This window comes from Aotus nancymaae, unplaced genomic scaffold, assembly GCF_030222135.1.
Source record: "Aotus nancymaae isolate 86718 unplaced genomic scaffold, 86718_ANA_hifiasm-v0.15.2.pri h1tg000059l, whole genome shotgun sequence".
NCBI lineage: Eukaryota > Metazoa > Chordata > Mammalia > Primates > Aotidae > Aotus > Aotus nancymaae.
This window is the reverse complement of record NW_026988473.1, coordinates 69,641,428-69,662,778: the sequence shown is the minus strand read 5'-3', so window position 1 is coordinate 69,662,778 and position 21,351 is coordinate 69,641,428. Positions and strand designations below refer to the sequence as shown.

Sequence of the window (21,351 nt, the reverse complement as noted above, 5' to 3'; positions counted from 1 at the left end):
ATGTACATTGTTTTTCCTCAAAATAGAGTCAAGAAGCTCCCTGCCTTTGGGTATCACGGGAAGCCAAGTGGGGAGCCTGGACTTCTACTTCCACCAGGCATTATGAGAGGTGATATCCCCACTTCCCCTGGCGGAGTAATGCCAATAAAAGCTAGGTAAAACAGAAGATTACAAATAAAATCTAGTCTTATGATATCATACAAAAATGTCCAGGTTTCAGTAAATCACTCATCTTACCAAGAACCAGGAAGATTATGAACTGAACGAAAAATGATAATATATAAATGCCAGTACTAAGGTGGCTGACATTTTAGAATTAGTATTTTTTCAATAGTTTTTTTTTTTTTTTTTGTATTGATGAGGTCTTACTATGTTGCCCACACTGTTCTGAAACTCCTGGCCTCAAGTGATCCTTCTGCCTTGGCCTCTCAAAGTGCTGGGGTTACAGGTGTGAGCAGCATGCCTGGCCTATAACAAAAGATTCATGTTATTGGAGTATTGTGGGGAGAGAAAGAGGGCAGGACTGAAAAAGTACTCAGATAAATAATGGCTGAAAACTCCCCAAATTTCTGAGACATAAACCTGTGAATTCAAGAAGCTGAGCATACCCCAAACAAGATAAGCAGAAATAAACCCATGTTAAGACACATCAGAATCAAACTTCTGAAAACTACGTACAAGGGAAAAGTCTTAAAAGCAGTCAAAGAAAAACCACACCTTACCTATAGGGGAAAAACAATTAGAGTACAGGGCATACCTAATTAGAATATCCAAAATCTGGGCAGAGTGTGGTGGCTTATGCCTGTAATTCTAGTGTTTTGGGAGGCAGAAGTGGGGGATTAGTTGATGCCAGGAGTTCAAGACCAGCCTGGACAGCATAGCAAGACCCTATCTCTACAAAAATTTAAAATTTAGTCAGGCATGGTGGCACCTGTAGTCTCAGCTACTCAGGAGGCTGAGGAGGGAGGACTGCTTTAACCGAGGAGTTTGAGATTACAGTGAGCTATGATTGCACCACTGCACTCTAGCTTGGGTGACAGAGAAAGACCCAGTTTCTAAAAATAAAAATAAGAAAATTCAAAATCTGAAATGCTCTAAAATCTGAAGCTTCTTTAGTTTTGAGATGGAGTCTTGCTCTGTCGCCTAGGCTGGAGAGCAGTGGTACGATCTTGGCTCACTGCAACCTCTGCCTCCTGGGTTCAAGTGATTCTCCTGCCTCAGCCTCTCAAGTAGCTGAGATTACAGGCACCCACCAACATGCCTGGCTAATTTTTTTTTGCATTTTTAGTAGAGACAGGGTTTCACCATGTTGGCCAGGCTGGTCTTGAACTCCCGACCTTAGGTGATCTGCCCACCTCAGCCTTCCAAAGTGCTAGGATTACAGGTGTGAGCCACTGTGCTTGGCCTAAAATCTGACACTTCTTGAGCATTAACATGATGCCACAAATGGAAAATGCTACACCTGAAGTCTTGTGACAGCTTGCAGTCAAAATGCAGGCAAACCAAACACAGTTTATTCAACATCCCCAAGGGAAAAATAAAGTTAACTTTAGGCTATGTGTATAAGGTATATATGAAACATAAATGAATTTCATGTTTAGACTTGAGTCCCATTCCCAAGATATATCATTCTGTATATGCAAATATTCCAAAATCTAAAAGAATCTAAAACTGGAAACACTTCTGGTCACAAGCATTTCAGTTAAGGGGTACTCAAACTATGTCGACATATTTTCCATCAGAAACCATGCTAGCTGGAAGAAAGGTAATAGGAAGTGGCACATTATTTTTTATGTGCTGAAAGAAAAGAACTGTCAATCTAGAATCCTAGACCCAGCGAAAATACCTAACAAAACATGTATAGGACTTGTATACTGAAAACTAGAAAATGCTGATTTAAAAAAAATCAAGATCTGGGCCGGGCACAGTGGCTCTTGCCTGTAATCCCTGTACTTTGGGAGGCTAAGGCAGGTGGATTGCTTGAGCTCAGGAGTTTGAGACCAGCCTGGGCAACCTGGCGAAACCTATCTTTACAAAAAATTTCAAAATTAGCCAGGCGTGTTGGTTCAAGCCTGTAGTCCCAGCTACTTGGAAGGCTGAGGTGGGAGGATCACTAGAGCCCAGAAGGTCGAGGCTACAGTGAGCCGTAATTGTGCCACTGCACTCAAGCCTGGGCAACCGAGGGAGATCCTGTCTCAATAAATAAATAAATAAACAAAAATAAAACAAGATCTAAACAAATGGAGAAACATATCATGCTCATGGATTGGAAGACAGCATAGTAAAGATATCCCAATTTTGTTAACTAGCTTTAATATAATCCCTATGTAAAGCTTAGTAAGTTTTCTTTGTAGGGGGTAAATATATACAAGATAATTCTAAATTATATGGGAAGACAAAGGAACCAGTATAGCTAAAATGATTTTGAAAAGCAGCAATAAAGTAAGAGGAATTAATTTGCCTTATTTCAAGACATATTACATAGCTATAGTAATCAAGACTATGTGGTATAGGCAGAGGGGTAGGCATAGAGATCAAATGAAGAGAATAGAGAACTCAGAAACAGACCCACACAAGGTCAGATGCTATGGCTCACGCCTGTAATTCCAACACTTTGGGAGGCGGAGGCAGGTGGATCACTTGAGGTCAGTTCAAGACCAGCCTGTCCAGTATGGTGAAACCTCATATCTACTAAAAATACAAAATTAGCCGGGCATCATGGCAGGTGCCCGTAATTCCAGCTAGTGAGGAGCCTGAGGCAGTAGAATCATTGGAAGCCTGGGAGGCGGAGGTTGCAGTGAGCTGAGATCATGCCACTGCACTCCAGCCTGGGCAACAAAGCAAAACTCCATCTCTAAAAAAAAAAAAAAGAGGTCCACAGAAATCTCCAACTGATTTTTTTTTAAATTGTGCTAAAATGTAAATATTTATTTTAAATTGAACAATTCAGTGGCATTTAGTACATTTTCAGTGTCGTAGAACCACCACATCTATCTAGTTCCAAAACATTTCCAGCATTCCAAAGCAACACTCCTTAGCCATTAGGCAGTTTCTCCCTCTTATCCCTTTCTTCCAGTCCTTGGCAACCAGCAATCTCTTCTGTCCCTATGGATTGATCTCTTCTGGATATTGGAATAAATGGAATCATACAACATGCTGACTTTCGTGTCTGGTATATTTTACTCAGCATATTTTGGAGGTTCATCTACATTGTAGCATGTATCAGTACTTCATTCCCTTTTATGACTACATAATATACCATTGTTTATGTGTATACTAAAATTTGCTTATCCATTCATCTGTTGATGAACCTTTGGGCTGTTTTGATTTGGCTATTTGAATGGTGCTACTATCAACATGCGTGTAACATGTACTTGAATACTTGTTTTTCATCCTTTTGGGAACAGAATTACAGGGTCACATGGTAATTCTATATGCCTTTCTGAGGAACTGTGAAATGGTTTTCCAAAGTAGGTGAACAATTTTACATTCCCACCAGCAATGTATGAGGTCATGTTCTAATTTTTCCACATCTTCATGACCACTTTTGGTTACAGCCATCCTGTATCTGCAAAGTGGTACCTCCTTGTGGTTTTTATTTGCATTTCTCTAATAACTATGTTGAGCATCTTTTCATGTGCTTATTGGCCATTTGTGTATCTTCCCTGGAGAAGCACCTATTCAATGCCAAACTGATTTTTGACAAAGGTATGAAAGCAATTCAGTGCAGGAAAGATAGTTTTATCAACTAATGGTGCAGACACAACTGGACATCTGCAGGTAAAAATAAAAAAAGAATCTTGATCTAAGCCTCACACCTTATACACAAACTAACTCAAAATGGACCATATTTTAAATATAATAGGTGAAATTACAAAAATTTTAGAATAAAACATAGGAGAAAATCTTTAGGACTTAGGGCTAGGCAAAGAGTTTGAAAACTTGACACCGAAAGCACAATCCATAAAAGGAAAAATTGATAAACTGGACTTCATTAAAATTAAAAACTTTTACTCTGTTACAGTTCCTTTTATGAGGATGAAAGACAAACTACAGACTAGGAGAAAATATTTGCAAATAGCATATCCAAGAAAGGTCTAGTTTTAGAAGAAAAAAAAAAAATATATATATATATATATATATGACTATATATATATAAAACAAGAGTACAAAAAGTCTTACAGGAAGTCTTCTATACAAAATATATATAATATATAAGTAATATAAATATATATAAAACTCAGTACAAAAAGTCTAATTATAAAATAAGCAAAAGAGAAACAAGCACATGCAAAGAGATTCAACATCATTATCTATTAGGGAAATGCAAATTAAAACCACACTGAGATATCACTACACACCTACCAGAATGGCTAACATAAAATAGTGCATAGTGACAACACTAAATTCTGGAGAGGATGAGGAGAAACTGGATCCCTCATATATGATGGTGGGAATGTAAAATGGTACAGCCAGTTTGGAAAATAGTTTAACAGTTTGTTTAAAAACCAACATGTAACTACTACACTACCCAGCAATTGAACTCCTGGGCATTTATTCCAAAGAAATGAAGACTATTGTTCATACAAATACCTGTCCGTGAATGTTTATATTAGCTTTATGTAAAATGTACAATAACTGGAAACAACCCAGATGTCCTCCAGGTGAATGGTTAAACAAACTGTGGTGCATCCACACCATGCTACTATCCAGTAATACAAAAACACTAACTGGTAACACACACAACAGCCTTGATGTACCTCCAGAGAATTATGCTGAATTTTAAAAAGCCAAGTCCCAAAGGTTATTTATTGTGTGATTTCATTTGTGTAACATCCCTGAAGTAACATTATAATAATGGAGAACAGATTAATGGTTGTCAGGGTCTAATAAGGGGGCAGAACTGGGAGGGGAGTGAGTGGCTATAAAGGGTCACATGAAGGACACTTGTGATGATGGAAATATTCTATATCTTGACTTTCCATGTAATCTTGTCGATATCCTAGTTGTGATATTGTACTGTGATTTTGTAATACGTTATGAGAAGCTAGGTAATAGGTACACAGGACCTCTCTATCATTTCTTAAAATTAGTGTTAATCTATACTTATTTCAAAATAGAGTTTAACTAACAAATGAAGGCCAATGAATATTGACAACTGAAAATAAATAATTTACTACTCCTTAACCAATTCTCAGATAGTCTATTTTCTGGAATGAAATAGATTCATGTTTTGTTTGCTTATAAATAAATTGAATTATTTTAGTTTGGCATGTTATTTTAAAATGAAATATTTATGGAAACTTAAATAATAGTAATGGAAATATCACTTGCCAAACTATTGCACTGGTAATACTTTTTCTAAATATGGACTTTTCCACTTATTTTTGTAGAAGTAGAAAATTCCTTTATCAAGTATGTTTTGAATCTTAAGATATCTAATTTTACTTATCTTAGTTAATTTTAATAAGGCAACAATGGCCTCTAAATTCAATCCCAGCTCAGAAATATTTACCATGATACACAGGCAAAAAGTTCCAAAGATAGTGATAATTTTAAAACCACTACATACAAGTTACAAAGAAATGTATATAATATACAGAGAAATTTTCCTTTTCTTTCCATACTTGGCACAATACTTCTCAAGGTAAATCCAATTCCCTAGATCAAATATTTAACACAATGACTATTCTTTTCAAGCCTATGATAGTTTTCATTTACAAAATTTAAAAAATGTTTACCTTTTCAGAGACAGGGTCTCAGTCTGTTGCCCAAGCTGGAGTGCAGTGGCATGGTCATAGCTCGCTGTAACCTCAAACTCCTGGGCTCAGTGTCCTCCTGCCTCAGCCTCCTGAGTAGGTGGGACTACAGGTGCACAGCACTGCACCTGGCTACCTTTTACAATTTTTTGTAGAGATGGGCTCTCACTATGTTGCCCAGGCTGGTCTCAAAACTCCTGGCCTCAAGCAATTCTCCGCCTTGGCATCCCAGAGTGTTGGGATTACAGGCATGAGCCACTGTGCCTGGCCTGCATAAATATCATTAAATACTATTTGACATTATATATAAATTTAATATTATCTATATTAAACTTATCAAACCCAATATGAATTTTGAATGGAAGGAGAATGTGTCTGATAGCATTTTACAGAATTCAATATATCTCAAAAATTATTTTGAGTAATATAAGAAACAAAATTTAGTTAGATATACTACTAATGTGCTAAAAATATGTTTATCCTACAAAGTGAGGTAAGTCATTACTACTTGAGATAAGAGTAATTATCACATTATAAAAACGGAAAAAGGACATTTAATAAATAAGCTATAAAAAGATTGATTTTGTTTTCTTTCTTCTCATATTTACCCTTTTACTTTTTAAAGCTCAATAAGAAAAGATGCTGGGCATAGTGGCTCATGCCTGTAATCCCAACATTTTGGGAATCCGAGGCAAATAGATCACTTGAGGTCAAGAGTTCGAGACCAGCCTGGCCAACATGGTGAAACCCCATCTCTACAGAAAGTACAAAGATTAGTTGGGCATGGTGGTATGTGTCTGTAATCCCAGGTATTTGGGTGGCTGAGGCACAAGAATCACTTGAAGCTGGGAGGCGGAGATTGTAGTGAGCAGAGATTGTGCCACTGCACTCCAGCCTGGGTGACACAGCAAGACCCTTCTCAAACAAACAAACAAAAAAAACAAGAAAAGAAGTCGCCAAAATAGTGCAGAGAATCCCAATCTACTATTCACCTTACTTTCCCCAATGATAAGATTCTATATAACAAATTGCATTATCAAATCCAGGAAATTGACATTGATATGTTATTAACTAAACTAGAGACTATTCATTTTTGTTTGTACATACACTTGTTTTTTTCAATGTACAATATAATAAAATTTTATCACATATAGATGTGAAACTTATTAACAAATGGATGGTTATTTGAAGCCATAGTGTTAAGGGAGATGACCCCAAGAAGGATTTAGAGAGAGAGAAAAGGGTTGAGATCAGAGCCCTGGTAAATGTGATAATTAAGGGATGGGTCTAGGCAAAGAGCAGTGAATAAAAAATAAGAAATGGTCAGAGAGGTAGGAGAAAAGTTAAGATAGAGTGAGGTCCTGAAACCCAAAGGAGAAAAAGGTTTTAAGATAAAGGGAGCGGCTGCTGTAGAGATGAGAGATAAAGTAAGGACTAAAAAGAGTCTAATGGACCTGGAAAATTGGTCATTAATAACTTTTGCTAGAGCAGTTGTGGTGGAATAGTAGTAATGAAAGAATGAATGGAGGGTAAGTAAGTAGACATAGGGAACTATGGAACATCTAATGAGGTAGGTAGAGCAATGAATGCAAACCGAGAGAAAGAAAGATAATAAATGAGGTGATAATCCAAACAGAACTAAATATACATAGGAAGAGATGTTGTGTGGGAAAGAAGAGGGGCATTTCTGATTTTGAAATAACTGAAGAGAAAACAATGTATCTTCCTAATGAGTCATGTTAAATATCTGTGACCACAAAACATTTTTCCTTCCACTAGTGTTAGCGTGAATCAACTCAACAAATATTTATTGAACACCTACTCAAGCTGGATTCTTCCAGAGAAACAAAGATAAGTAAGACTGGATTGCTGCTGCTTAAAAAGCTTGCAGTTTAATATCGGAGATATAATTTTACACAATATTCCAACTTAGGTTGGGGGAATGAAAAGGAGCTAGCCAAGAAAAAAGCATTCTAGGAAGAGGAAACAGCATGAATAAAAGCACAAATAAATAGATTGGTTTTTCAAGATTTCAAAGAAGAGGTGACAAGCAAAAGGTAGAGCAGAGAGGCAGGAGGCAGACAAATGCCTAGGCAGAAAAGGGCGGGACCTCAGCGAAATCCAGCCTTCAAGCTGGAAACAGTCCTGCGAATATCCTCCAACCAGACTGAGAACCTGCCTTCCTGTTTGGCATGCTTTCCTCTGATTGGCCCCCATCCTCCACCTATTTTACATATACCTACCCGTTTCTAATTGATTTTCTACACTATTGTGCCCACCTTAACCTTTTTTACGTACCCAAAAACCAGTCAGCACACACTCCCTATTCTGAACCCATAAAAAGTCCTGGGTTCAGCCATATTGGGAATTCTACTGCCTTTGGGTAAGGAGACCACCCCTGCTTCCCCTCCCTGCTAAAAACTGTTTCATCACTGAGTAAAACTTCCTGCCTTGCTCACTCTTCACTCTTTGCATGTCTTTGTACTTATTTCTTTCTGGTCCTGAGACAAGAACCCAGACCTAGCTGAGCTAAGGAGCAAAAAATCCTCTATCGGCAGCTGGAGACAAGGTTTGAGAGGTGAACGGGTCAGATTTTGAAGGGCCCTGAAGACTTTAGTGAGGACAATGGCTTTTATTTTCTGTGCAATAGGAAGCCACTAAAGGATGTTAATCTCTGAAAGGTTTACAGTATTCAAAACTTAATTCTGGTTGCACTGTGGAAAATGTGCTTTGGGGGAAGGATGGGTAAGAGATGGTGGTGGTTTAAATTACAGCAATAGCAACATAAAAGGAAAGAAATGGATGATGTTCAGATACAGAGTTGGAGCTAGAATTTGCCTCTCCATGCTCCTCACTGCTGAGTCCACTAATGTGATTCTTGAGCCAATCCTCATGGAAACAAGAACTGTAACTGTTTCCGGCTCCAAATGATGGACTAATGGGAAAATGATTACTCAGTCCTGATCGCTGTACTTGCCACAACCAAGTCCTGATCTACAAGTCCCAGTGCTGACCACTGGAGGGTGTGCATGGGTGCCTTGATGGTACTCACTTCTCTTTAGTGTTCTGGATCTCTTGTAGAGCCTGTATTCAGGCAACAGGTCAAACTGAGCTTCTGTTTTAGTCCCTATTACAAGTGAATGAACCTTGAGAATCATGACAGTGTCAGAGTCATAGTTATGTCACTAGCTTGTCTTATTCACTAAATATTTACTGAATGAACAAACAAATTAGCCCTATGGGGAAGACAGGAATCCCCATTTTACAAAAGGGAAATTTAGGCTTATACTAAATCTGGCCAAAATGACATCAGCAATAAGCTGTACAGTCAGAATGCAAACTCAGATCTCTGACTCCAGACTCTATTAAAATTTGTAGCTATAAATATATATTTTTAGAACGAAGCCAAAATAAAACAGTTAACTGGAAGTTTCAGGGTCCATATAAAATGTGTTAAAAGGAGGCACCCTCAGTATTTCTTCCTTCATGAGATACCTTGAGGGATAAACTATGTTAATTATCATTGACTGCTTCCAAACTTTATTTCTGTTGACCTGTAGTCCTGATAGTCATATATAGCACCCTTTTGATATTCATTTCAATCTGATTGAATAAAAACAGTGTATTATCGTAAATATGCAATCAATAATTTTAACAACTGAGAATGTCCTTTTCAAATGGTATTTACATATGCATACTCTGAAAATCTAAAAGAAAAAAGATAAAGAAATGAAAAATAGAGAACCAATGTTTTATAGTTTGGTTAAATAAAAGGTCAAAAGATAAATGTGGTTTCAAAGCTTTAAAATTTTGAATGTAAAATTCAGTGTCTTCAGGATCTAAGTAACATAATTCAACCCATCTTCCATTGACATTATAACTAATATAATGGGAACAGCAGTACCTTCTTGCCACACTTGTACAAAGAAACTTAAATAGATTATAAATCAATCACTTCCAAGCTTTCAAGAAGATAATTTCCTAGAGTATATTTCACCATAATGCACATTTTTTGAAAGCATAAGTGTAAATGTTTAATGACTATATATAGGTTCTAAATTTTATACTCACTCTTTCATGATATTTTTGATTCTTTTCCCTAAGTGTCTTTATTTGAAACATGAGTCGCTCTACTGCATTTTCCTTTATTTGACATCTGGGAATCAACAAAGATAACATGTGTTACAATCATTTATCTTAGGAAAAATTCATAAGAAAAATTTAAAAAGTATTTGAAGTGAATTATTAAATACATTATGAAAACACATTTAGGGATAAAAACCTTCCCAAATAGTTTTCTGTTTCTGAATCTATTTAACTCACTAAAATATATATTGGAGAGATAACTTCAAGGTTGTTTTTTTCTTTAAAAAAAAAAATCCCTGTTCACATTTTATAGTTGTAATTTCATACTTTCGAATTGTTTATAAATAATTTGGCCTAAAGGAAAACAAGGAGAGGGCATATAGAAAATATGCTTTCTAGAATTCTAAAAATATTCAGACAAAAATGATAAACAAAACTAAGACTTTATAAGGGCAAGCACACTTTCTTGAAATATTAAGGTAAACTAGGCATGCCTATTGGTTAAAATTCATTAGCATGCCCTCTCTTCTACAAATAGTAAAAACTTCTTTTCTGGCACAAATACATTTCTTTAATACTCAACAAGTATTTGTTGAGTGTCTGTTAGGTATGAGAGATAGAAAAGTGTAGAAAGACTTTTGTATAGGCTATTTGATAGCTATTTGAGGTATTAAGTATAGTATATCTCTTTAAAAATTTGCTGGGTATGGTGAGTCACACCTGTAATCCCAGCACTCCGGGAGGCTGAGGCAGGTGGATCATTTTTTTGAAATGGGGTCTTACTCTGTTGCCTAGGCTGGAGTGCAGTGTGTGATTTTGGCTCACTGCAACCTCTGTCTCCTGGGTTCAAGCCATTCTCCTGCCTCAGCTTCCTGAGTAACTGGGATTATAGGCACCTGTTACCACACCTGGCTAATTTTTCTATTTTTAGTAGAGACGGGGTTTCTCCATGTTGACCAGGCTGGTCTTGAACTTCTGACATCAAGTGATCCACCCACTTCAGCCTCCCAAAGTGCTGGATTACAGGCATGAGCCACTGCGTCCAGCCAGCAGGTGGATCTCTTGAGGACAGGAGTTCCAGACCAGGCTGGCCAACATGGCGAAACCCTGTCCTTCTAAAAATACAAAAATTAGCCAGGTATGGTGGCGAAGACCTGTAGTCCCAGCTACTCAGGAGGCTGAGGCAGGAGAATCGCTTGAACCCAGGAGGTGGAGGTTGCAGTGAGCCAAGATCATGCCATTGCACTCCAGCCTGGGCGACAGAGTGAGATCCTGTCTCAAAGTAAATAAATAATTTAAAAAATTTTATAGTATTTCTTGTATCACTATGACCTAGTAAATCTTACAACTTTAAATCTGAGACCAAAATAATGCAAAGGAAATGTGTTATCTAAACCCTTTGGCTCAATTAAAAACAAAATAAAACAAAGCCAGAAATACAGCACCTCTATAGTATAGTGAACAGAAGAGTAGTTAAAGAATGAGAAACTCTGCTTTTAAATCTTGCCCTTACCACTTCTTGTCTACATTATCTCAGGCAAGTCAATTCTCTGTGCCTAAATGTCCAAGCTGTCAAATGGGATAAGAATACCTAGTTCTGCATATTATCATAAGGATTAAAGCAAGAAATCATATGTGAATGCTTCTAGCATAAAGTAAATTCTTAGTAAATTTCAGTTGAACTGAGCCTTACATCCTTAGCCCTTCCCCCCAGACGTCAGTTATATTTGTGACATTGTATACTCAGTAGAGAGAAAAAGTAGGCTCTTTCCTTCCCAATAATGAGAAAATGCAACATTAAAAAAAATCCTTTACTGGTCATAAAAAGCTCTGTTTGGATATTATGAAACTTGAATTTTAGAGCTAGTTTTCCAGTTCTCTAGGGATATTTAACCTTTAGGCTTTGGCTTACTGTTTCAGAAATAAGAGGATTGATGGAGATGAACTCTGTGCTTTCTTTTCAGTTCCAAAATTCTGCAATTTAAATGGACCAGTATTCCCTTTCAAACAGTCATATATTCAATGTAGATTTAAAAGACCTGCCACTAGGTGCCCAGCATTGTTTTAGGCATTATAGAGATGTTGTTGTTTTTTTTCCTTTGGAAACAGAGTCTTGCTCTGTCACTCAGGCTGGAGTACAGTGGCACAATTTTGGCTCACTGCAACCTCCCCTTCCCAGGTTCAAGCTATTCTCCCACTTTAGCCCCCTACCCCACCAGTAGCTGGGATTATAGGCACGTGCCACCATGCCCAGCTAATTTTTGAATTTTTTGCAGAGACAAGGTTTCACCATGTTGGCCAGTCTGGTCTTGAACTCTTGGCTTCAAGTGATCCACCTGCCTTGGCCTCCCAAAGTAGAAAGAATACAGGTGTGAGCCACTGTGCTCAGCCTATAATTTTTAACAACACCTTCATGATCCTTGCCTTCAAGGGTACCTTTTACTGCATGATAATAAGTAAACGCATACATATATTGAAACATATTGTTTACATATTATGATAAATACCATGGGGAAAATAAGAATATAAGAAGGACTGTAAATGGAGGGGACTACTATAGATAGGCGGGCTACACAAAATAGTAAGAAAATAAGGTGCTATGCTCTTCAGGCTGGGCTTGAACTCCTGGGCTCAAGGAATCCTCCAACCTCAGCCTCCCAAATAGCTGGGGTTACTGATGTGCACCACCACACTGGGCTTATCTTTGACTTCTTACTTAAAGCTTACGTTTGTGCAAAAATTTTGAAGCAGTGCCTTCTCTACCTCCTGTTTTTCAGGAGATTAAAAAAAGTATTATAAATGAAAATTATCTGAAAAGAATCAATGCCTTAACAATCTCAGAAGGACTGTACAAGTCAATGAGACACTTGTGGCTTCTCATCTGGAAATGATCCCATGTCTTAGAACCTTCACCACAAGGTGTTTTTCTTGTAGTGATTCTCAAAGTCTTGGTAGGCATTCGAACTGGTCCTTTCACTTTGAGATTCTTTTCCTTTGCTCCTCTGATCAAGTCAGCACACACCTTCTCCAGGGATTTTACCTTGCAACTTGTTAGAGTGATTCAAATTTGGTAAATTGCCACCTCCGGCTCCACACGTGTTTTTCTGGTATCCTTAAAAGCCATGGCTGCTGAGTGGCTTCCTGACTGACTTGTTCCTCAGCAAGAGTGAACAGTGGTGAGTCAGGAGCAAGAGCGTGCAAACCAATAATCCGCAACAGCTACAACCGCGTCTTCCTCAAAGAGAAAGGGCAATAGACAAATTTTCTGGCTGCAGCTGAGAGCTTTTCTTGGTGATAACTGAGCATGCAATTATTGGGCTGGAGACCACGTGCTGCCCCAACCCAACTTCATGGGTCATGTTTATATTACAAAAATTATTTGCTCTTTCTCTGAAACTCTAATTGGGCAGCCTTTATTTCTATTTGATACCTCTGTCAAATAGATGTATCTTACACTTAAGACCACTACCCCTCCCTCAGAGCATTTAGGAGCAAATGGCCTTGGGCTTTGTCTCTTGTCCATTTCTGCAGTGAGTAGTTCCGGATGATGTGAGTGGCAGCAGCAGGCCTCGGGGGAATTCTGAGATGCCCTAAATGTTTTGGCAGCTTCACTGGCCCCCTTGTGGAGCTCATGGTAGCTGGCGGTCTAATTTAGCTGAGCCTCTCTGCTTTCTCTGGCTTCATGAAGAGGCGTATTTTACCAGGAAGCAGATGAAGCTTAACTTCAGAACTCGCCACTATTATGGGGACTTCAAGCATCATTGTTCTCTATACACTTCTTCCTTTTTAATATCTCCCCATCTACTCAGTGCCCTAGAATCTAAAATGTCACACTAGGTGCTGAAGCAAGTGGGGCGATAAAAAAACCAATATACATTAAAGGAGTTTGAAAAGGATATGGTACTATTCTAAAGCACAGTGACACTAAATTGTTAGTAATACAATATGTCACCTTTTGCCCCACTCTCTATGTTGTTAAAATGTTAGTAATGTGTCAGTGTTCCCCCCACTCATGCAATTTCATTGAAAATTCTGGGAAGGAAAACAAATTAATTTGAATTCCAAAAAACCTATATTTTTGTGTTTTTTCTTTAAACCCATAAACATACCCACATCTGTTTTTTATATCTCTATCCATATTTAATGTAGAAACCTGGGAGCCAACAAGTATAAAGGAGAAAATAAAAACTACCATTACTTAGAGATGATCATGTTATAGATTTAGTATTGGCAGTATCAGTTCTTTACAAACAACCATAGGAGTTCATGACCTTGTATTCTGGAAAAGAGTTCCTATATCCTTGAAATTACTTGATAAAAGGGCAGGATTGCTTTGTTGCAAATGATTTCAGAATATTAACAATCTATACTCACCAGTGGGTAAGAAAGAGCTCATTTATTGGTGGGCATTTCATCACTGAGTGTTAATACGTTAAAAATTTTATTTCCTGTATCAACAGGCAACAATAATATTGTATTTGTTTTCATGAGTGTGATTTTGCTTTCAGACAAGATCCAACAATATTTACTCAACAAAGAAACTCTGAGCTTATACTATATATCAGGCTGTGATAGATACTAGAGGTATAGACAGGAGTAAACAACAGTCTTCAAGGAGCTCACAGTTTGTTGAGGGAGAGCCAAGCACAAATGTCCTGCCATATTTTTCCTTCACCTAAAATATTCTAACTGCCTTATCCATATAAAAACACAAATCTTGGCTAGACCCAGTGGCTCACACCTGTAATCCTAGCACTTTGGGAGGTCAAGATGGGCTGATCACTTGAGCTCAGGAGTTTGAGACAAGCCTGGTCAACGTAGGGAGACCTTGTCTCTATAAAAACAAACAAACATGGCTCATACCTGTAATCCCAGCACTTTGGGAGGCCAAGGTGAGCAGATCACCTGAGATCAGGGGTTGAAGACCAGACTGGCCAACATGGCGAAAACCCGTCTCTACTAAAAATACAAAAAATTAGTGGGCATGTTGGCGTGTGCCTGTAATCCCAGCTGCTTGGGAGGCTGAGGTGAGAGAATCAGTTGAACCTGGGAGGTGGGGGTTGTAGTGAGCTGAGATCATGCCACTGCACTCCAGCCTGGGGGTGACAGAGCAAGACTCTTGTCTCAAAAACAAACCAACCAACCAACAAATCATTGATCCAAATAAACTTGACTTTCAAAAAATCTATATCATCTTCATTTTTTTACTCATAACCACATTCTCACCTATTTCTATATCTATATCCATACTTCAGAAAACTGAAGGGAAAACAAATATAAAGGAGAAAAGAAAAATAATCATTATTCAGAGATGATAATTTTATAGACTGAACATTGGTAGTATCAGCTCTTCTCAAACAACCGTAGAAGTTCAAGACTTTCTTGGGATAAATTTGAAAAAAGGTCAATTGCTCAAAAACCATGAATTAACTACCTACTGTGTGCTCACTGCTTTATTAGGAGCTGAAAGAGGTATAAGAGGCTGCCAGGGGACTCCTGGACAATCCTTCCTCAGATGATGAGAGACAGTGTCCTGGCTATTTGTCATGTGACAACAGTTCTGTCACTGAGGAACACATGGAATGCATAAATACATAATACGTGTTCCTTTTCCAGAAATCAGCTTGAAGCTTTCTCAAACAAGCTTTTCCTGACCCCTCTGTCTAGGTCAAATCCTTTAGTTATGCTGTTAAACAGCACCCTACATTTTTATTTTATAGCACCTTTATTATAGTCATACAACTTTTTTTTTTGAGGCAGGATCTCTCTCTGTCACCATGGCTGGACTGCAGTGACACACTCATGGCTCACTGTAACCTTGACCTCCCTGGGTTCAGGCAGTCCTCCCACCTCCACCTCCTAAATAGCAGGGACTAATTTTTATTTTGTAGAGATAGGGTTTCATCATGTTGCTCAGGCTGATCTCAAACTCCTGGGCTCATCCACCCACCTTGGCCTCTCAAAGTGCTGGGATTACAGGCGTGAGCCACCACACTGTCCTGTCATTTTATTTAAAGCTCAAATGAGTGGTTTATTGTCTGTCTCCCATGCTTCATCAAGGCAGGAACCATGTGATCCTGTTTGCTGCTATACTTCCGTACCCAGCACTTGATTTGCACTTGGTAGACACTCAAGTACTTATTGAATGAATACATGAATGAAGCACATTTCAGCTTTATGTGAGAAAAGACTAACACTTATCTATTAATTCTCTAAGAATTACACATTAAACACCTACCTCGTGCCAAAAGCTAAAGTTCACAACCCTCAAGGAGCTATTTGTTGGAATAAAACATAAACATAGAATAAATGTTACCTATGCTTTTGTCTCCAGCTCCTAGGAGTGAGACATTATGAAATGTTATTCTTATTAAAAGAATTTTCTGTAAATCATTTGGATTTTATATGTAGCCATTTAGGAAAATGTAAGTTGGAATGTCTAAGAAATAAAAGGTCACATAAAGGGAAATTTTCTCTTCCATTCTCTCTCTCTCTCTCTTTTTTTTTTTTTGAGATACAGTCTTGCTCTGTTGCCCAGGCTGGAATGCAGTGGTGTGATCTTGGCTTACTGCAATCTCCACCTGCCAGGTTTGAGCAATTCTTCTGTCTCAGTCTTCCAAGTAGCTGAGATTACAGTCACACGCCACCATGTCTGGCTAATTTTTTGATTTTAGTTGATACCTGTTTTCACCATGTTGGCCAGGCTGGTTCTTAAACTGCCAACCTCAGGCGATCCTCCCGCTTTGGCCTCCTAAAGTGCTGAGATTACAGGCATGAAACACGACGTCCGGCCTCTTCCACTCTCTATAAATGTAAACTAACCATTCTATGTTGTATTTTAAGAGGTAAGCTAGCAAGCTGTTGTGTGCATTGGTGAGAGTAACCAATAATATAATTGAGGGAGCCAATACCACATTAATGAAAGCTGTTTCATAGCAGCTTTCATTTCATTTCATAACGTAGTCTAAGTAGTCATAGCTACTACTTGGACTATGTTATATTAAAAGTTTCAAAAATCTTTAAAAATACGTGTATAGCACAAGAGTGCAATTATGCTTCCAAATCCACATCTATTCTTCTGGCAGCTGCTGCATGCATCATTTCCATTTGGAGTTATATGAGTCTTAACAATGACTGCCCTTTATGTATGGCAACTTTCAGATTTCAGAATAAAAACTTACTGATAGTCTAGAAGTGCTTCACTGGTAGGCAATTTAACTTCTTTTGGTGGCCCATCATGTGTATCCTTTTTATTTGCTTTCCCTGAGTTTTCCATTGTGCTGGTTAGCTATTAAGAAATATACCTGTTTAGAAAAGAGACATAGGAAAAGTGAAAAATTCCATCTTTGCCTCCCTAGTTTTGTTTACTCTAGACAAGGTACCTCTGGGACTTAATACTGGCTTTCTATCCTGATTGTTTCCATGTCCCCAGATCTAAGATTCATCACAACGGTGGAACATCATGAAATGATTGGATTCTTGATTCTGGGTGAATTCCATGTTTAGCCCAGGCATAGCATTTTCTCCACCCAAAACTTTCTGAGAGACTCCCTCTCTTATGTTATTCATCTATATCTGTTGCCCCTATCTAGCTCTTCTAAGAGCAAAGAACTGAGCTTTTTCAATCATTTTATTTCTCCACAGTATTTGGCAGAGAGACATTAATTAAATGTCTATTAATTTTTCAGAGAAAATAAAAACAAAACCACAATTTTCTATGAGCATGAAGAAGCTAGGATCCAAAAGACTTAATTAGAATCAGGATCCAAAAAATTAGGTTTGGCTACAGTTGTTATAAAGAGCAAATAAAAGCACACATTGAAGTACTTTTAAAATGATTGAGATTTACAAATGAGAATAATAATAATGTATTAATAACAACTGCTCATCAGCTATTAATTGATTTTATACCTAATAATAAAAAATCAAAACTACTTTTTAAAAGGGAAAATCAAGACCCGCTGTTCACAGATGTTTATAGTAAGCAGGAGAACTTTCATGCATTTGGTTTGGGTACTAAAATAGACTTTTCAGATTATAGTCTTCCTTAACACATTTTTATCTTTTAATTTCCACTGTTCTTAAAAGAATAAGTACCTAGTCTTAAATAAATGTATCAGTAGTTAGGTGTGGTAGAAAGCATATAATATAACCTTTGCAATTATTTGTTTAAATGGCTGGAAACACTCATGAGAGTGGGGATGATGTAATTCTGTGCACTACTATATTTCCTCACCAAGCACAACAGGCACACAATAAATGCTTGTCAATGAATACAGGAGTGGATGCATGAATGAATCAGGCAGACGTGGGCTTTAATCCTAGATCCAGCTGTGTGACCTTGAATAGGTTACTTAATCTTTTTGAAGAACTTCAGTTTCATCATCTGTCAAGGGAGAAGGATAACAATTCTACTCTAAGAGCTATTGTAAGGATTAAATAAGCTAATATTTAAAGCACCTAGCATAGTGTCTGACATATAGAAGAAGGGCATATATCTGTAGCTCTATCTCTGTATAGTGCCCCTTCCTCTTTCCCTTTAGTTGTTGCTCCAGGTCAAGCCTCTTCAAATTCTGGGTAACTAAAGCATAGAATGTCTGCCTGCTGCCAAGTACGATGATGTGTGGAAAGACTAATTCATGAAGTTTGCTATTGGCAACTTTCATTGATTTGGATCACTGAATTGGCAATCCACACAAATCTTTGTAGACGATTCAGCCCCAAAGTGGAAAAACTTGTTAAAATGAAAACATGCTTTTTCTCTGTAGACATGCTGCTTGCAGACTCAGACCTCCAGTGAGGCTGTCTTTATGTCTGTGATTTTTCTAACCAGGTATGCACTACTCTATACACTAACAAATTTGAGTTTATACATGAATATGTATGCAAACATACCACAATACTTTCCGTCTGAAAAGCATGCAGATGACACAACAAAAAGATTTAGTACATTAAGTAATATCTTCTCAAATATGAAAGTATTGAGAGTAATAGGCTCCACATCAAAAAGTGTCATCATGATACCACCCCAGTTCACAGAAAATTATCAGCTAAGAAAAGATTACTCTTTTGTTTCAGATGCAGAGTTGAATTTTTATATTCTTTTTCATTTTAGAATTAGAATTTTAAACTTGACTTGCACAAAAAGTAATAATTTTTATTATAAAATATTTTATTTAAAAGTTAAATGTCAACATTAATCTCTTTCTAAGTCATATGGAAGAGATCAAGTGTTCCGGTTTTTACCTGCGGTACCCATCTGGTGTTGGAGGAAAAATGACCTCATCTTGCTGAATTACCTTAGTTACTTGGCTTTTATGTTTTTAACTCTCTGACTAATGTATAATTACGTACCTAACTGCAGCTCATGGCAAAATATTTTAATAAAATATGAGTGAAAATGTGGACCCATTAAAGCACAAATGCTTTATGCATAAACTCTATTAAGATTCATTGTTTCACACACTTTAAGAAAATTAGTAAGCCAGTTGGACTTCCTGCTTAACAGCTGCATTTTTGTGATGAGCTAATGATAGTATCTCAGTATCTATTTTTGCATTTGATAATGCTGTATAAACCATGGGCACTTTCATAAACATTTACGAGGATTCACAGTTCCTGACCAACCAAAAGATTTCTCTCAGTTAAAGGGTGATAATCCTAGAAAAATATTCACAAAATAAATACAATTATCTTCCAGGAAGGTTACACTTAGAATATGTGACAAATGGACATAGAATCCATCAGTAACTACAAACATCTATTCAATGCCTGCCCTGTGCATGGTGATTTATGTGGCCCCCGGGTTTCATACAAAGTATAAAAGAGGCAAGACCCGACTCATACAGATAGGAAGAAAGAAGCATATTACAGCAGAACTTTAAGAAAATGAGCAGCTTTAAAAGACTCTAGCAAAATCCTACAGGTAATGCTAGGAAGATATTCACCCAACATGTGACCTCCCTTTTGTGCTCACGTGTGTTTTCCTCTCCCAACTGTGTTTGGGGTCTCTGAAACATACACCATAATGTAAGGACAGGTGAACATCCTGGGTTTGAAAAATTCAAGTTCCCAACCAACCTTTCCAGGATCTACTCCATAATCATTTTCTGTCATAAAATCTTTCAGTAAATATTTCCCAAATGCCCTCAGTGAAAAGTCAGAAGTCTGTTTACTAAAAATAGACATATCACAATCATTTTTTTCATATGTACTGTTATCCCATACTGCGTTGGCTCTGCAAAGTTACCTAGAGAACATAGAGTGTGTCCCTTCCTGCACTGTCTCAGGATCTTGTCTCAGTATCTAGAAAGCTTAAAATAAATGATTTTTTTTTTTTTTTGAGATAAAGTCTGGCTCTGTTGCCCAGGTTAAAGTGCAGTGGCACCTAGGCTAAAATGCAGGCTCACTGCAACTTCTGTCTCGCAAGTGCAAGTCATCCTCCCACTTTAACCTCCAGAGTATCTGGGATTACAGGTACATGCCACCATGCCTGGCTAATTTTTATATTTTTTTAGAGAGGGTGTTTTGCCATGTTTCTCAGGATGATTTTGAAGTCCTGAGCTTAAGCAATTCACTCACCTTGGCCTCCCAAAGTGCTAGGATTACAGGCATGAGCCACTGCACATAATTCTGTGGAGGCTGGGAGGGATGGCAGTTCTGCCCTAATACCTTTCTGGACATATAAAATGGATCTTGAGGTTTGATAGCTAATGTTTTATGTAAATGTAAATTAAAATGAAAGATATTTAGTTAATAGCATTAGTAATGGCAGAAGTTCGGAATAAGATTCCATCAAGGCATAAGAGCATGATATAAAAGATTTCTATTTGGGTGCTAGATGTTTTGAAGTCTAGTCATGGCTCAGCCATTAACTAGCTAGAAACTGAGCCATTAACTGCACAGTTTTGGACTGCAGTTCCCAAATTTTACTGGATTCTCAGCTATAAACTGTAAGGCTAATAAAAGTAGTAGTGTGGTAGTAATGCAGTGCTTCCAAAAGCCTTATTAAAGAGCAATCTAACTTAAAAGGTACATACTTCACTATAATGTTAACTGCAAGGCTGACATACATATTCAAAAACGTTCATGGTACTCATCTTCAACAAAATACAATTGCTTTAATGCTAGTGACACCTAACTACTTCAATAAACACTCATCTTTGGGAATTCAAAAATAGATGTTGTATCCTTTAATATTTAAATTCATCTTCTTGAGAAGCCTCTTGTTACTGTCCTAACTAGTGATAAATAACCTTGCCTTGTGGCCCCACAGCAATTTGTACTTTTTTTTCCACCATTTATGGCTTGTGATAGACAGTGTCTATTGTTTCCATCTTTGTGTTCATGTGTATTCAACATTTAGCTCCCACTTAATGAGAACATGCAATATTGCTTTTCTGTTCCTGTATTAGTTTGCTTAGGAGAATGGCCTCCAGCTGCATCCATGTTGCTGCAAAGGACATGATTTTGTTCTTTTTATGGCGTGTAGCAGTCCATGGTGTAT

At 37.6% G+C, this 21,351-nt stretch overlaps 1 protein-coding gene across 2 annotated transcripts in view; it reads right to left on the bottom strand.

Moving 5' to 3' along the window:
• The window catches only part of CCDC83 (coiled-coil domain containing 83), a 61,272-nt gene that overhangs the window by 34,502 nt on the left and 5,419 nt on the right, over positions 1-21,351 (bottom strand). For both annotated transcript variants that reach the window (XM_012469504.2, XM_012469505.2), the window contains exons 2-3: positions 17,027-17,149; positions 9,831-9,915 (exon numbers count right to left, since the gene is read on the bottom strand). In XM_012469504.2, coding sequence (XP_012324927.2) covers positions 9,831-9,915; positions 17,027-17,121 — 180 coding nt within the window. In that variant the 5' untranslated portion in view covers positions 17,122-17,149. The remainder of the gene's footprint in view (positions 1-9,830; positions 9,916-17,026; positions 17,150-21,351) is intronic.